The following is a 14,997-nucleotide window of genomic DNA, read 5'->3' as shown; positions in this document are numbered from 1 at the left end:
GTTTTCCAACTGTTCCTATTAATCAAACATGGCGTGCGGACTGAATTGGTGCCTGAGCAAATGCTCCCTTCAAATTAAACATTCCCGTTAAGATATAAACCCATAACTATTTGACTACAACTGATCACATACTGATTGAAAACAAACCTGTAACACCCATGCCATGATCATAATGCAGTGCTATATTAACTTGTTAGTTTCATGCCCTATGCACATATGTATTAGATCCTCTGGTGTGTAGTCCATTCTGTAGCAGCATCTCCTCTCCGTTTTATATAGCTATTAAATTTCTAATTTGACTCATTTAAAATTTAAATTATAATTATGATATTAGTAATAATTACCATTTTAATCTAATAATATGATAATGAAGGTGTCCTTTAGCCACAATTGTTGGTGGGGAATTCTAATGCATTAATAAAATTATGAAACAAACAAGACAAATTTATTCTGAACATTACTTCTGGGTGTGTTATATAGGTTTATGGATAAAAATAAAATTGAAAACCTCTATAATTATTCTGATTTAATTTAAACTGCAGTAATTAGTAAAAAGTAAGATAAAAATCCTTAATATATGTAATTGTTTCCAGCAAGATACAGGAAGTTAAAGGTTAATTAATATGGTTGCTATGGAAACATTTGGGGAGAACACTTAGCAGTACCAGATGTCTGTAAACTTCATCATGAAATGGCCAAGAATATTTTCACTGCACTTTATTTGATAGTTTGACAATGGGCCAGAATTTACTTTAAAATAATGATAAGGCTAATGGGGCTCACTGATATTTATGTGGCAATCTGACAGTAACTTCAGGTAAGTTGAAATATGCTGTTAAAAGCAGAAATCCATTAATTGTTTCAAAATGTACTACTCCATTGCTTGCTACATGAAAACAGTATCTCACCATTTTGCTGCCTATTCAATGTACTGAAATGTTTAAAATTCCTATACTTCTATAGTAGACAGGTGCGAAAACTACCACACTAAAGTTAGAACTTGTCTAACTCTAAGTCCTTTTTCCATGGAGTAAGAAGTCTTCATAGCTACTAAACAATTCTCAGGTACTAAAATATATGAGTTAGGAGATGAATTTTCATTTCCATTTGTAATTCCTTGTGTTATTTTAAATTCTGTTTTACTTTCTTTATTTCAGATTCTGCATCTGACCTGGCAATAAATTCACTACTTTGTTTCAGTCTTGAACTGGTCAATCATCATTCCTTCAATCTGATTGTTTGAGAAGATACACAGTTCCTTGCCCTGTTTGTGGAGATTGCAGATGCCCTACAGTGGGCACCCTGCCATTTCAATTTTGCACCAGCAGCAACTTGCTGTTTAAATTATCATGGAGATTTAATGGGAAAGGGCAAATCGAACAAATGATGGATGCCATTTATTCATTGGCAACAACAAGTTCTCATCCAATGGCTCCTATTATTTTTGTTTTTTTACTATTTCCTAAAGTTCTCTACAAAGGCCCAGTTACACTTTTCAGATGTTGGAAAAGAAAACAGTTTGGGAGTGTTTTATGGCAGCAATGGAGAATCAGGACAAGGGTGTATTCAAGTCTAGATCATGCTGACTAAACAGCAAATTCTGCTGGGAAAGGTGGTAATGTCTGGATGTTTCTTCTTACTAATCTATCAGCTTGCTGAATCTTCAATGAAAATCAGCAGAGAATATTCAGAGAACTTGCAGCCATGACCAACATCCAGTTTGTGACATACCCCTTTGTCACCACACCCTGGTCTGTAGTCTTAATTGGTATGGAACTCCACTCACCCCCTTAGCATTTCCAGTTGGCCTCATTCTTGATTGAATGAGCTGAGAACATAGGGCAGTGATAAGTAAACGACTTAATTTTTGTTCCAACTCCTTCACCCACCAAGAAACACGAAGTCCAACCCAATGTTTCCATATCTTAAAATATAAATGGAGAAAATTGTGAGCAAAGAGTTATCAATAAGGGTTAAATAATATGATTAGCAATAGCTTGAAGTATAAACAAATAAAAAAAACCTTTTCAAACATCCAAAAATCCTGTCCAGTCACTTTCCAGCTGAATGAAAGATGTGCGGTTATCGATACCTGTTCAACTTGCATCACAAATGCCACTCCATAAACAACAAAATGTCATGATCTTCATTAAAGGAAGGGTCCATTAAGCTGCTTTATGCTCTGAAGAGCTAAACTACTTTTTAATTGTAAAACATTCCCAAACTAAGCTTGAGACCTTGCAAAGAACTGCATTGAAACTCACGTTGACCAGTCTCTTGCCTAAAACAATCTTGAGGACATTTTTAACAATGGAATTCTGAAACATACATCTGAATTGTTAAACTATGGAACTGGCTTATGAAAAATTCCTTTATACAGAATTATCGTGTTTGATGATGCTGGAGAGTTGATTATGAAAATCACTTTTACAATTCCATGCAGTTCTTTTATTAGCATGATAACCAAAACAAACAGGACTTTTTGTTTTAATCTACTTACTACATAACCCAAATAACTTCAGTCATGTTTGCATTAATGCAGCATTAATCATGTTGTTGTGTATTAATGAGTTTTCAGGCTATGCTAATTACTGTCATAGATTCTGCAGCAGGCCATTAAATATACAAATTGCCAAATTAAAGATCTGGGGCTTTTCATGATTAATCTTAAATGGGTAAAAACTAATGATGTCTATAGAAAGTTTTCCTTTACTTTTAGCTGATTTTGTGATTGTGACCAAATACAATTAATCTAATTTCTTAAAATGTTGGACGTTGGTTTTCATCAAACTAGCTGATCATCAGTGAGGCTGCTCATAGATAAAGTTAATAACAAAAATTGAGTTTCTCTTCCTGAGCTTTCTTTCTGTTTGACTTTCTCTTTCTCTCAACCTCTCTTTCTCCTTCTGGTTTCGTTTTTTTTTAATGTTTTGTTAGGATTCTCCTTGATGTTGTTTCCCTTTTACTTTATAGTAAGATGAAGTGAAATCTTACGTAAAAAAGTAAATTATCAGTTCTCCACAGATTAAATAAATCCTTTGCCAAGTACTTTACTATCAACATAAATATTAGAATGAATGTGCATGGCCACATAAAAGCAATGTGCTGGATTTAATGGTCCTCACATTGAGCCCATCGACTGGTTGGGAAGCTAATGGAATCATGTCACAATCATTTCAAGGTGCCCCAACTTGATTGAAAATCCATCAGGCACTTACCTGTTCAGCATCTGGATTGCTGACCTCTGCAGGGAAATTTTATAACCATATGATGTCAGTGCAGAAGTAGGCCATTCAGCCCATTGAGTCTGTTCCACCATGCCATGAGATCATGGCTGAACTGATAACCTTCATCTCCACTTTCCTGCCTTTTCCCAATAACCATTAATTCCCATACTGATTAAAATCTGATTGCCTCAGACTTGGAAGCATATTTAATGACGCAGCTTTGAGTGTCCTTTGCGGTAAAGAATTCCGCAGATTCACAACACTCAGAGAAGCTCTGTCTTAAATTAGCAATCCCTTATTCTGAAATTATGGGCTCTCATCTTCGTCATATCCATAATAGGAATCAACCTCTCCACATCTACCATGTCAAGTCCCCTAATATGCTGCCTCTGTGAGTTGTCAGCCAATCAGAAGTTGGTGCTCTTCATTTCCTGGTGTGCCACTAAGAACAGTGATAACTGCTGATGATGATATTGGCCTCAAGAGAAATATAATCACTGCTGCCCCAAATTACAAATAAGTGGGACAGAGTCACTGGGGGTTGTCAGGCAAGTGGTGGAGCTGATCACTTCAAAGGGCAGGTATGTTTTTCAGGAGGGGAAACCCCTTGTCAGGTCCTCCATTGAGCACAGGGAGCCTGATCAGTAATTATGGGAGAAAAGGAAGGATATTTGAGACCCCCTCTGCCCTGTATGAGCCACAAGCATGCCTGCCAGTGTTTATCTGCTCGCCAACAAATTACTAGGAGTACCACGGAGCATTGACAGTGGTTCCACTGTGGACAAACCTGCTATTTGCACTCCAGAGAATAGCCTTCAAACTGTGAACCTTGCCACTCTACAGTGCATTGGATATTACTTGTCAAACAGCCAGCCCAGGTTATTGCCAGCTGGGCCTTCTAGATACTATTTAAATACACCAACTACTCAAATTATCCTGAAGAACTATTTTTCAGTCTTCTTTGCTAGAAATCAACTGCTACTCAGCACTTTGTAGGAAAGTGATGGTCAGTTAGCTCAGTTGGATGGCTGGTTGGCCGATCCTGTGCTAACTAAAGTCACCATAAAGACCCTGCCTTCTCAACTTCATCCCTACCTGAGGCAAAGTGTCCTCCAGATTAAACTTGCTATTAAGTCATATCTTTATAATGAGAGAACAGCCTATGGTAACTTCCACTCTCTCCACTACACTGAATAAGAGCATTTAGACAGGCAAATACACAAAGAAGATAGGTGATTAGTTGTTTTTTGTTTTCAACATGGAATGATTACATTTATGAATTTTCTTTAGATTATTTACTTTCTGATGATGATCATTTTTACACGTGGTCAAGTTGACATTTTTAAAGCCGGTAAGAGGAAAGGTATGGTGTCAGACTGTTGACAAATGGGGAATTGGCATTGCAATAACTAGCATCAGATTGGGTGGGTTCATTTGGCTGACTGCGTGACCAGAAGGGGACTACCTAGATGGCCTCCTCTCTTCACCTTTCGCTCCTCATGCTCCTACTCTGGACTTGCTTCTTGTATAAATAGTGACAAGGCCTGACCCTTTGTGATTGCGAACCTGTGCTGAAAGTTGCAGGACTCCTCCTGAGTGGTCTGGACAGATGGAGTTTTATTTCAGCACAGTAATAGTCTGTACTGTCACATGATTCTCCTTGTATTAATGCTCCATACTTATGCATGGACTGTGTGCATCAAGTATGAGTCGGGGATAGCCCTTGTCTCTAGCAGTCATCCTTCAATTTGCCTTGGTGGTTCAAATGCAATTGGCAACAATGGACAAGAATCAATTAAAACACTAACTGGTTTAAATTTTCTGCCTATGGCCACATATTAACTGAACACGAAAGGAAATAATTTGTTTCAGTTGCCCGTTGTATAGTCAGGAAATTACTATTACTGTTATAACTGGAACTAAAATCTTTTAAATCAATGGGTTAATGCATTCATTAAAATAGTGGAGAAGAAATTTTATCTTAGAGTTTCAGAAATAATGAGTTCTTTTTAGCCTTGTTTTCCTTATGCACTTTTTATTGTGTATGCCTGTTTTGTTGTCTACTGTGTGAGCGCTGCATAGAAGGACACTCACTATTCTGTTGACAGTTCTTCAATTTAAGACAATTTTAGAAATGTTAAGTTTCAGTGTAAATATCATATCTGGCAATGTTGTCTTGAGGCCCTGTTCTCTGAAGTTCTCGATTGTGAAGTTGCTTGGACATTGCAACAAATAAGTATCTTAAATCAGATATTGCTTAATAATAAAATGGATACTTAGATGGGGAATTATTCTATTTCTTGTCATCATCATCCTTCATTTCAATGATAATTCTAAACCAAATCAAATATTCACATGTTGATAACTTGATATCCTGTGGATTAATCAAATTGGCTGAAGACTGGTATTTATGCTATTGGAAACCTCAGATAGCCGAATGGGATCATCCACTTTTTACTTCTGTTTGAAGATGGAAGGAAATGCTTCTGCTTTGTATTTTGCACTTAAGTGCTGGGCTCACATTGATGGGATTATTTAAAGGAACCTGTGTCTTTTTTTGGCTGATTAATTGTCCGCTGCCATTATTGAATCTGGAAGGATTGCAGAACTTAGATTTGATTCATTGGTTGTGGAATCTCTCAGTCCTGTCTATTAGATTCTGTTTCCACTGTTTAACATGCACCTACCCTGTGTTGTAGCTTCATCAGGTTGACACATCATTTTTAGGAATGCTTGGTGCTGCTCCTGGTATGCCTTCCTGCATTCTCTATTGAACCAGGGTTGGTCCCCTGGCTTGATGGTAATGGTTGAATGTCATGAGGTTGCAGATTGTGCTGGAGGAAATTCTGCTGCTGTTGATGGCCCACAGCACCTCATAGGATGCCCAGTTGCTAGATCTGTTCAAAACCATACGGTGATAGTGCTATACAACACAATGGAGGTTATTCTCAACGTGAAGGTGGGATTTCATCTCATAAAGATCATGCTGTGATCACTCTTACCGATACTGTCCTGGACACATGCATCTGCAGCCAGCAGATAACGATGAGGTTAAATATACTTTTCCCTTGTGTTGGTTCCCTCAACACCTGCTGCAGATCCAGTCCAGCAGCTTTGTTGTTTAGGACTCAACCAGCTCGATCAGTAGTGCTGCTGATCCACAGTGGTAGTCAACATTGAAATCCCCTACTTAGCATACATTTTACACCTTTGCCACCCTCAATGCTTCCTCCAAGTGCTGGTCAACACGGAGGAATATCAATTCATCAGCCGAGGGAGGACGGTTCATAATAATCACAAGGAGGTTTCCTTGCCCATGTCTAATCTGATACCTTTAGACTTCCTGGGGTCTGGCATTAATGTAGAGGACTCCCAGGAAAACTCCCTCTTGACTGTATCCACTGTTCTGCCAGGTCTGTCCTGTTGATGGGACATATCAAGAGACGGTGTTAGTTGGTGTCTGGGACATTATCTGTAAGATATGATTCCATGAGCATCACTGTGTCAGGCTATTGCTTGACTGATCTGTGACACCATTTTCCCAATTTTGGGATAACTCACAGATGTTAGTAAGGAGGACTTGCAGGATTGACAGGGCTGTTTCTGCCATAGTCTTTTCTGGCTCCTAGGGCGATGCCAGGTGGTCCATCCAATTTCATTTCTTTGTTGAGACTTTGTAATGATTGGTACAACTGAGTGCCTTGCGAGACCATTTCAGAGGGCAGTTGAGAGTTAACCACATTGTTGTGTGCCTGGAGGTACATATAAGCCAGACCAGGTAAGAATGGCAGATTTCTTTCACTGATGGTGTTTCTGACAATCCACAATAGTTTCATGGTTACCAGTCGATCCTTCATTCCAGATATTGTTTATTGCATTCAGATTCCACCTTCTGCCTTGTTGGGATTCAAACCATGTGTCTAGAACATTAGCTAGGTTTCTGGATAAATAATCTAACAATAATACCTTTTGGTCATTGCCTCCCCTTTATCATATTCAGTGCTTCTTCCAAATGGTGTTCAGTATGGAGGAGTACTGATTTATCAGCTGAGGCGGGGCAGTAAGTGGCAATCAGGAGAAGTTTGACCTACTGCCAGGAGACTTCTTGGAGTCTAGGAGTAATATTGAGGACTCCAGGTCATTGTCCCTCTCATTGTATACCATTGTCTTGCCATCTCTGGTAGGTCTGTGTTGCAGTGGGACAGAGATAAATGTTGTCTGTAATGTATGTCTCCACGCATGTGACTATGTCAGGCTATTCCTAGACCAAACTATTGGACACTTCTCCCAAATTTTGCACAAATCCTCAGATGCTAACAAGGGAACCTTTGCAGGATCAACTGAGCCGGGATGTTGTCGCATTTCTGGAGCCTAGGTCAAGGTCTGTAAGGTTTCAGTCTTTTGCTGAGACTTTATAGCAACTGAGTGGCTTGCTAAGCCATTTCAGAAGGCAATAAAGGTGAACCATGTTGCTGTGGGTCTGGAGTCACATGTGGGTCAGATGGCATAAGGACAAGAAGTTTCCCTCTCAAAAGGACATGAGTGAACCAGATGGGCTATTATGACAATAAGCAACAGTTTCATGGTCATGATTTGGAGATGCCGGTGTTGGACTGGGGTGTACAAAGTTAAAAATCACACAACACCAGGTTATAGTCTTCCAATTAAACCTGTTGGACTATAACCTAGTGTTGTGTGATTTTTAACCTAGTTTCATGGTCATCATTAGAACAGTTTTTAACTATTAGTTATGTTCAAATTCCATCATATGGCAAGGTGAGATTCAAACCTATGTCCAGAGAACATTTGCTTGGTCTTTTGGATTAGTAGTCCAGTAACATCACCACTATGCCACTGCCTCATCCTATAAGTAATAACACAGGTCTTTCAACTGAGATTAACCAAAATTGTAATCTCACAATATGGGTGAGATGTTCTATTTATCATGTTGGCTCACATTTCCTGAATCATATCTAAGTATCTTTCACTCTGTTCTAGAAGACTGCATAATACATCTACACAAAAGATTTTAAGTTCTACAGTTACTTTTTTGGTTGATGGTTGTTTGTGGCATGCATGTTATTAGTAAAATAGCACTACTGTTAACATGACAAAGTAATTACCGTTAAAGGATGTGTTGACAGGCAGAGTTGAACTCAGAAATTTTGAAGTAGCCATGACTAGGGAAATGTCTGTCTCTCTCAGCATGAACAAAGTGGCTAAATAAAGACGTATCCATCCTTTCCAGCTGGTACATGGAGAGAGACCATTCCTATCCCCAGGTGGTTGCCAGTATAGTTTTATCATTATGCTGTTTACTGCTTCCACTTTAGGTGCAATTTGTCCTGCTGGAGCTGAAGATTAAAATACAATTTTAATTAATTCCCTGAACACAGATCTTCATCTTCAAACTGAAAGAAGGATATTACAAATTATAAAATCTCTATCTGTTATTGATAGCATCCAGTTGTATCAGTTTTATTCAATTTACTTTGAAAGTAAAGGAAAAATATGAATTGAGAAAATTGTTTTTAATCCTGCGGGCAATAAGAGACCTGCATAATTTTAAACTTTACAGAATATGTCTGTAACATCCTGTAATATCCACAGATTGGAACCCTTAAGTACTATGGATATTTTAAATTTGCAATTCCAAAATGGATTTCTTAATAGTGGGTGGAAACAGCCAAAACCAAGGGAAATCAGTTCAGCCATCGTCCTCCAGGAGTTTAACAATTTGGGGTATTCATCAGAATAGTGTCAAAAATGGTTGTGGATATAAGTTAAATGGCTGTCTGGAGAGTGAGACCTATGGAATGTCACACCTAAAGATGTGAAGGGAACTTCAAACAACAACTCTTTAAAGGGAATAGGAAAATTTAAACAAAATAGACTTGTCTATGATTTCTTGCAACTACAAAGATAATGAAAGGCTGATGACTCTCTGATCAACAGAAAGCACCCCCTGCAGATTAACTCCCAAATTTCTGACCTAATTTATGTTTTCTGCTTTGAAGAAGACACAAAAACATGGATTGGAAAGCCAGTTTCAACTCTAATGGAGTGTACGGGTGGGATGAACATTCTCATATGTGCCAATGGGCTCTCTTACTAGTGTATATTGTCCTGAATTCAAACATTAATGCTCTGTAAAGGTCACAGTCAATGAACTATTCCTTGGTTGCCAGTGTATTGCTGGGAAAGGAATGCTCGTACTCTGAGTGCTGGTAGCGAGCTAGCTAGCCAGACAAAAGGAAACAGGGCAACAAAAGGCACTCTTACCCTGAATGCTGGATTTCAACCAAAGATGAAAGGAATCAGAATAGCAGTATATCAAACAGCCTGAAAACTAATAATCTTGAAATCGAGTGTTCAACTATCAACATCAGTGCTACTAATAACTTTTCTTTCAGGGTGGCAATGTTCAGCTATCCACTCTTAGCAAATATCCAGAGACTGATCTGTATATCTTTTTAAATGTTTCTTTGTACTCATGTCTTATTTCTAATCCGTGTTTACATGTGTGTGGTGTAACTAATTCTTCTTGAGCTTCATAATTAATAAGCTCACTCCTAACTCAAGAAAGCCTGGTTAAATCTGTTCCTTTTAAAACATAAGTTCATTTGGGTTTGGAAGAAAGATAACCAATAGGGAAGAGAACAATTTTTAAAATAACCCTGCTGTGACCACTTGAGAAGACAAATGAAAATAAAGGAAATCAGTTCTTCCTTTCTCCTTCGGGAGCTTAACAATTTGGGGTATCCATTAGAATAGTGTCAAATTGAGGAACTTTGTCCATTATGTATACATTCAGCTCAGTGAGACCCATTCTCTATGTTCAAGGAATTGAAAACAAAGGAAAGATTCCAAATTAGTTTTGATTGGTTTGAACAATTGTATTTCTACCATGCACCCCAGTAGTTTTCAGATAAATGGAGTTATTTTTGTAACAGATTGCATTATGGAGTCTAAAATATATAATTATTAATAAAATAGCCATGCAATTCTAATTCACACAAACACAGAAAACAAAACAGAATTTCTCCAATGTTTCATTTGCTTTGAACATTGCCTTATAACCAGTGCTAATTACTAGAGATATTAATTTTTCAAAACGGATTTCAGTGATGTCATTCTATGAATGCTGACATTTTTAATTCTGTCCATCCAGTGGAAACAAGGCATTCAGATCCATTTGGATGTTGGCCCTTGATGCCTTCTTGTGGATGCATCCAGTCTCCTCCTCAAATTGGAAGGAGGCTTGTTTTCCAAATTTAAAATATGGGTGCTATCATACAGAAATGGTCCTGGCCTCATCCTAGAAGGACGAAGAAGGTATTCCCTTCATTGCCTATCTAATCCATACTGGGAGGTAAAATTTCCAACATGATCAGTCTAACATCTTACCAAATCTTGCCATCATGGTATTTAATAACTTTTTTGCCTTAAGAGAAAAAATATTTGTGCTGAAAACAGAATGCATTTTTTTCCCTTTCAGTATGTTGTTGACCATGGTATAGATAGCTATTGCATGAGTGCCCCAGTACCTTGCCTTAGTAACAATTCTGAAGCACTCACCATTGTCCCAGAGGTTTTTTTTTCAAATTTTCCATAGAAGCCACCTTTGAAATGACTCAATTCAATATCACCAGAACACACGTCTAATATTTCTTTTTCCTTTTATGGTCCAAATTCTGGACCGTTGCACATTTTAAAGACAAAATATTACACAAACTGAGTGAATGAAAAAATGTAAAACTATTTATCTTTTCAGTAGAAAGGCATGAAAATAATAAACCTTAATTTTTGCTTTTGTTATGCAACCATAAACATTAGAAATTACTATAGAACTGCTCAGATCTCGTTTATATTGTCAATGGATAGAGGACACAAATCACCATGGATTGCACTTGAAGCCAAGTAACAGAAACAGGAAGCAATGTGCTAACTACTACTCACACAGTCAATCGACATAAATGCTATTGATATTTATGTAAGTACAATAGCAGCTGGTAACAGGCAACCTTCTTTATATCATTGTACACACTGTATTTGAAAAAAAGGGTTGTATTTTCAAATTTTATTGAACACTCACAAAGACTTTTGAACATCTCAGCTCTTTTGTATGCAGTTGTTATTTATTGTGAACTAATACTAGTTGATTTTGCATGCATAGTGCAAAAGCTACTGTAATTATTCTTCTTGCAATCATGTTTGTCTATCTATTGTAGTTGAGCTAAATGTTAAATGTGACAGATTTCACTAACATTAAAAAGCACATGTCTTCTGAAATATTCATCAACCCTACTGAAAATACTTTATGTTCTGCTGTATTCAGGTGAGTCCACATGTATGGAAACACATCAAGAAGCAATTACATTTTCTTTTATTATTTTTTCATGATGTGAATAATGCTGGGAATTCTATCATTTATTGCCCAATTATTGCATTAAATGCAAGAGAGAGTGGAATCCAGAGACAGTCACCAGCACCTTAAAGAGCAAGAGAGTGAACAATCCCGGGCTTCCGAAACAGCGCAGCTTCAGCAGGGGCAGCAAACAAATGTAAGAGATGGCAGGGATGGTCACACCATAAAAAGTGAAAGAGACTGCAGGGGCAGCAGTTTCATAAAGAATGTCAGAGAGTATGGGACTGGCAGCTTCATAAAGACAACAGCAGACCTGAGTGAAAAGGGCAGCAGCAAATGGAAGATAAAAACTGATGGCAAAGAGTTCCTTCAGTTTGTTTCCACCGGTCAGAGACAAAGTTTGATGTCACAGGAAAACAGGTACATGTTTGGTGGGTACTCCTTCAGTGTCGCTTTTGATTGACTTTGTGGTTTAAATCAGAAGACATTATTACAGATGAAGAGTACAGTTAAGAAATATACTTAAGACATTCAGTATCCAAGTTAATGAATTGAAGAGAATAGAGATGACTGGGTAGGTGATGTACTGCAGCTGAAGTATGTGGAAGCTGGTGGATGTCAGTACAATCCTTGTCACCACATCTGCAAAAAGTGTTTGTTGCTCGAGAAACTTAAGTTCAAAGTTCATGAGCTGTAGTCTGAGGTGCAGACATTGTGATATGTCAGGGAGGCAGTGGGATACCTGGACACTGTTTCAGAGTAAAATCATACACTTTTGATTAATTACATCAAATTGGGTCTGTAATCAGGAACAGGAGGTTGTCACTCTGAATGAGACAGGAATGGGGATCCAGAATTTAGCTTTGGAGGAGTCTCAAACAGTGCCCTTGTCAAATTTGTATGAGGTTGTTACTCCCAGTTTGAATGAGTGCACAGACTGCAGAAAGTGTGAGTGAACTGGCCACGGCATTTCATTTCAGAGCACCATTCAAGTAGGGGGAGAAAACTGACATATAATAGTAATTGGGAATACATACTTACAGAGTAGGTGCTGATCTCTGAAGAAAACGCAGAGAATCCGGAGGACTGTGTTTCCCGTGGTGCCAAGGTTCACAAAGAACAAGCCCACTTCTGACCTCATGATGGAGGGAAGGTCATTGATGAAACAGCTGAAGATCATTAACTGAGGATACTATTCCTGCAAAGGTACTCTGGAGCTGAGATGGTTGACCTCCAACAACCACATCCTCCTTTGTGTCAGGGATAATTCCAACCAATAGAGAGTTTTCCCCTTGATTCCTTTTGACTCCAATTTTACTAATACTCCATATTGGTCAAATGTAGTCTTGATGTCAGGCCAGACATTTTCACCTGAACATTGCAACTGAGCTAATTTGTCCATGTTAGAACGAGACTGCAATGAAGACAGGAGCTGAGTAGTTGTGTTGGAATCCAAACCATGTGTCAGTGAGCAGCTTATTACTAAGCAAATACTGCTTTATAGCTCTGTTGATGATCCCTTCCATCACTCTCCTGATGATTGAGAGTGGACCAATGAGCCTGTAATTGGTTAGGCTGTACTGGATGGTGGGGTGACTCAGTGGTTAGCACTACTGCCTCACAGAGCCAGGGACCTGGGTTCAAGTCCAGCCTTGGGTGCCTGTCTGTGCGGAATTAGCACCTTCTCCCTGTGTCTGTGTGGGTTTCTTCCCACAATCCAAAGATGGGTAGGTTAGGTAGATTGGCCATCTAAATTGCCAAGAGTGTCCAGGGATGTGTAAGTTAGTCAGGGATAAATGTATAGGTTTGGGTGGGATATTCTTTTGAGGGTCAGTGAGGACTTGTTGGGCTGAAGTGCCTATTTCCACATGGCAGGAAATCAACTCTATTCTAGGACATACCTGGGCAATTTTCACTTTGTCAGGTAGATGCCAGTCTGGTAGCTGTATTTGGCATGACAAGCTCTGGAGCAGAAGTCTTCAGTATTATTGCTGGAATGTTGTCAGGGCCTCACGTACTTACACATCACAGGTGATTTCATTTCCATCCATTTCTATCAGACTCAATCCCTCCCTTTGTCTCAATGGTCCATAATTTGCCGAAGATGCTCAGGATCAGTGAGGTCTGGCAGACATCAGGCTCCTCAGTCTATATCAAGCAAAATATTCTGGATTGGCCAGAAAAGATCATGACTGTTCATGTGGGGGTGGAGAGGTGCCAATGGCTGGTCAATCCAGTAACCTCATTGCGTTATGCCGCACTGAACTTACATTGCCAGCAGTCTCTTGTTTCACAGTGACACAATCGAATCAGCCCAAGATCTCAAATATTTGTTTTCAGGTAGATTTGCGATTTTAAGGATGATGCAGAATCACGCCTTAAGGATAATACAACTCCATTTATTGATCTTCCAAGGAAGTGTACATAGAACATAGAACATAGAACAATACAGCACAGAACAGGCCCTTCGGCCCACGATGTTGTGCCAAACTTCTAACCTAGATTAAGCACCCATCCATGTACCTATCCAAATGCCTCTTAAAGGTCGCCAATGATTCTGACTCTACCACTCCCACGGGCAGCGCATTCCATGCCCCCACCACTCTCTAGGTAAAGAACCCACCCCTGACATCTCCCCTATACCTTCCACCCTTCACCTTAAATTTATGTCCCCTTGTAACACTCTGTTGTACCCGGGGAAAAAGTTTCTGACTGTCTACTCTATCTATTCCTCTGATCATCTTATAAACCTCTATCAAGTCACCCCTCATCCTTCGCCGTTCCAACGAGAAAGGGCCGAGAACTCTCAACCTATCCTCGTACGACCTACTCTCCATTCCAGGCAACATCCTGGTAAATCTTCTCTGCACCTTCTCCAAAGCTTCCACATCTTTCCTAAAGTGAGGCGACCAGAACTGCACACAGTACTCCAACTGTGGCCTAACCAAAGTCCTGTACAGCTGCAACATCACTTCACGACTCTTGAATTCAATCCCTCTGCTAATGAACGATAATACTCCATAGGCCTTCTTACAAACTCTATCCACCTGAGTGGCAACCTTCAAAGATCTATGTACATAGACCCCAAGATCCCTCTGTTCCTCCACCTGACTAAGAACCCTACCATTAACCCTGTATTCTGCATTCTTATTTGCTCTTCCGAAATGGACAACCTCACACTTGGCAGGGTTGAACTCCATCTGCCACTCCTCAGCCCAGCTCTGCATCATATCTAAGTCCCTCTGCATCCGACAACAGCCCTCCTCACTGTCCACAACTCCACCTATCTTCGTATCATCTGCAAATTTACTGACCCACCCTTCGACTCCCTCATCTAAGTCATTAATAAAAATTACAAACAGCAGAGGACCCAGAACTGATCCCTGCGGAACTCCACTTGTA

The 14,997-nt window shown here is 39.2% G+C and overlaps 1 protein-coding gene across 1 annotated transcript in view; it reads right to left on the bottom strand.

Annotated features, from left to right (window-relative positions):
* ush2a (Usher syndrome 2A (autosomal recessive, mild)) overlaps positions 1-14,997 on the bottom strand; it is a 929,735-nt gene that overhangs the window by 708,946 nt on the left and 205,792 nt on the right. The window contains 2 exon segments of the mRNA XM_072580162.1: positions 8,409-8,483; positions 8,486-8,581. Of these exon segments, the coding sequence (XP_072436263.1) occupies positions 8,409-8,483; positions 8,486-8,581 (171 nt within the window).

This window comes from Chiloscyllium punctatum, chromosome 11 (genome assembly GCF_047496795.1).
Source record: "Chiloscyllium punctatum isolate Juve2018m chromosome 11, sChiPun1.3, whole genome shotgun sequence".
NCBI classification, from domain to species: domain Eukaryota; kingdom Metazoa; phylum Chordata; class Chondrichthyes; order Orectolobiformes; family Hemiscylliidae; genus Chiloscyllium; species Chiloscyllium punctatum.
The sequence above is the reverse complement of the archived record's forward strand: the minus strand, read 5'-3'. Positions and strand labels throughout refer to the sequence as shown.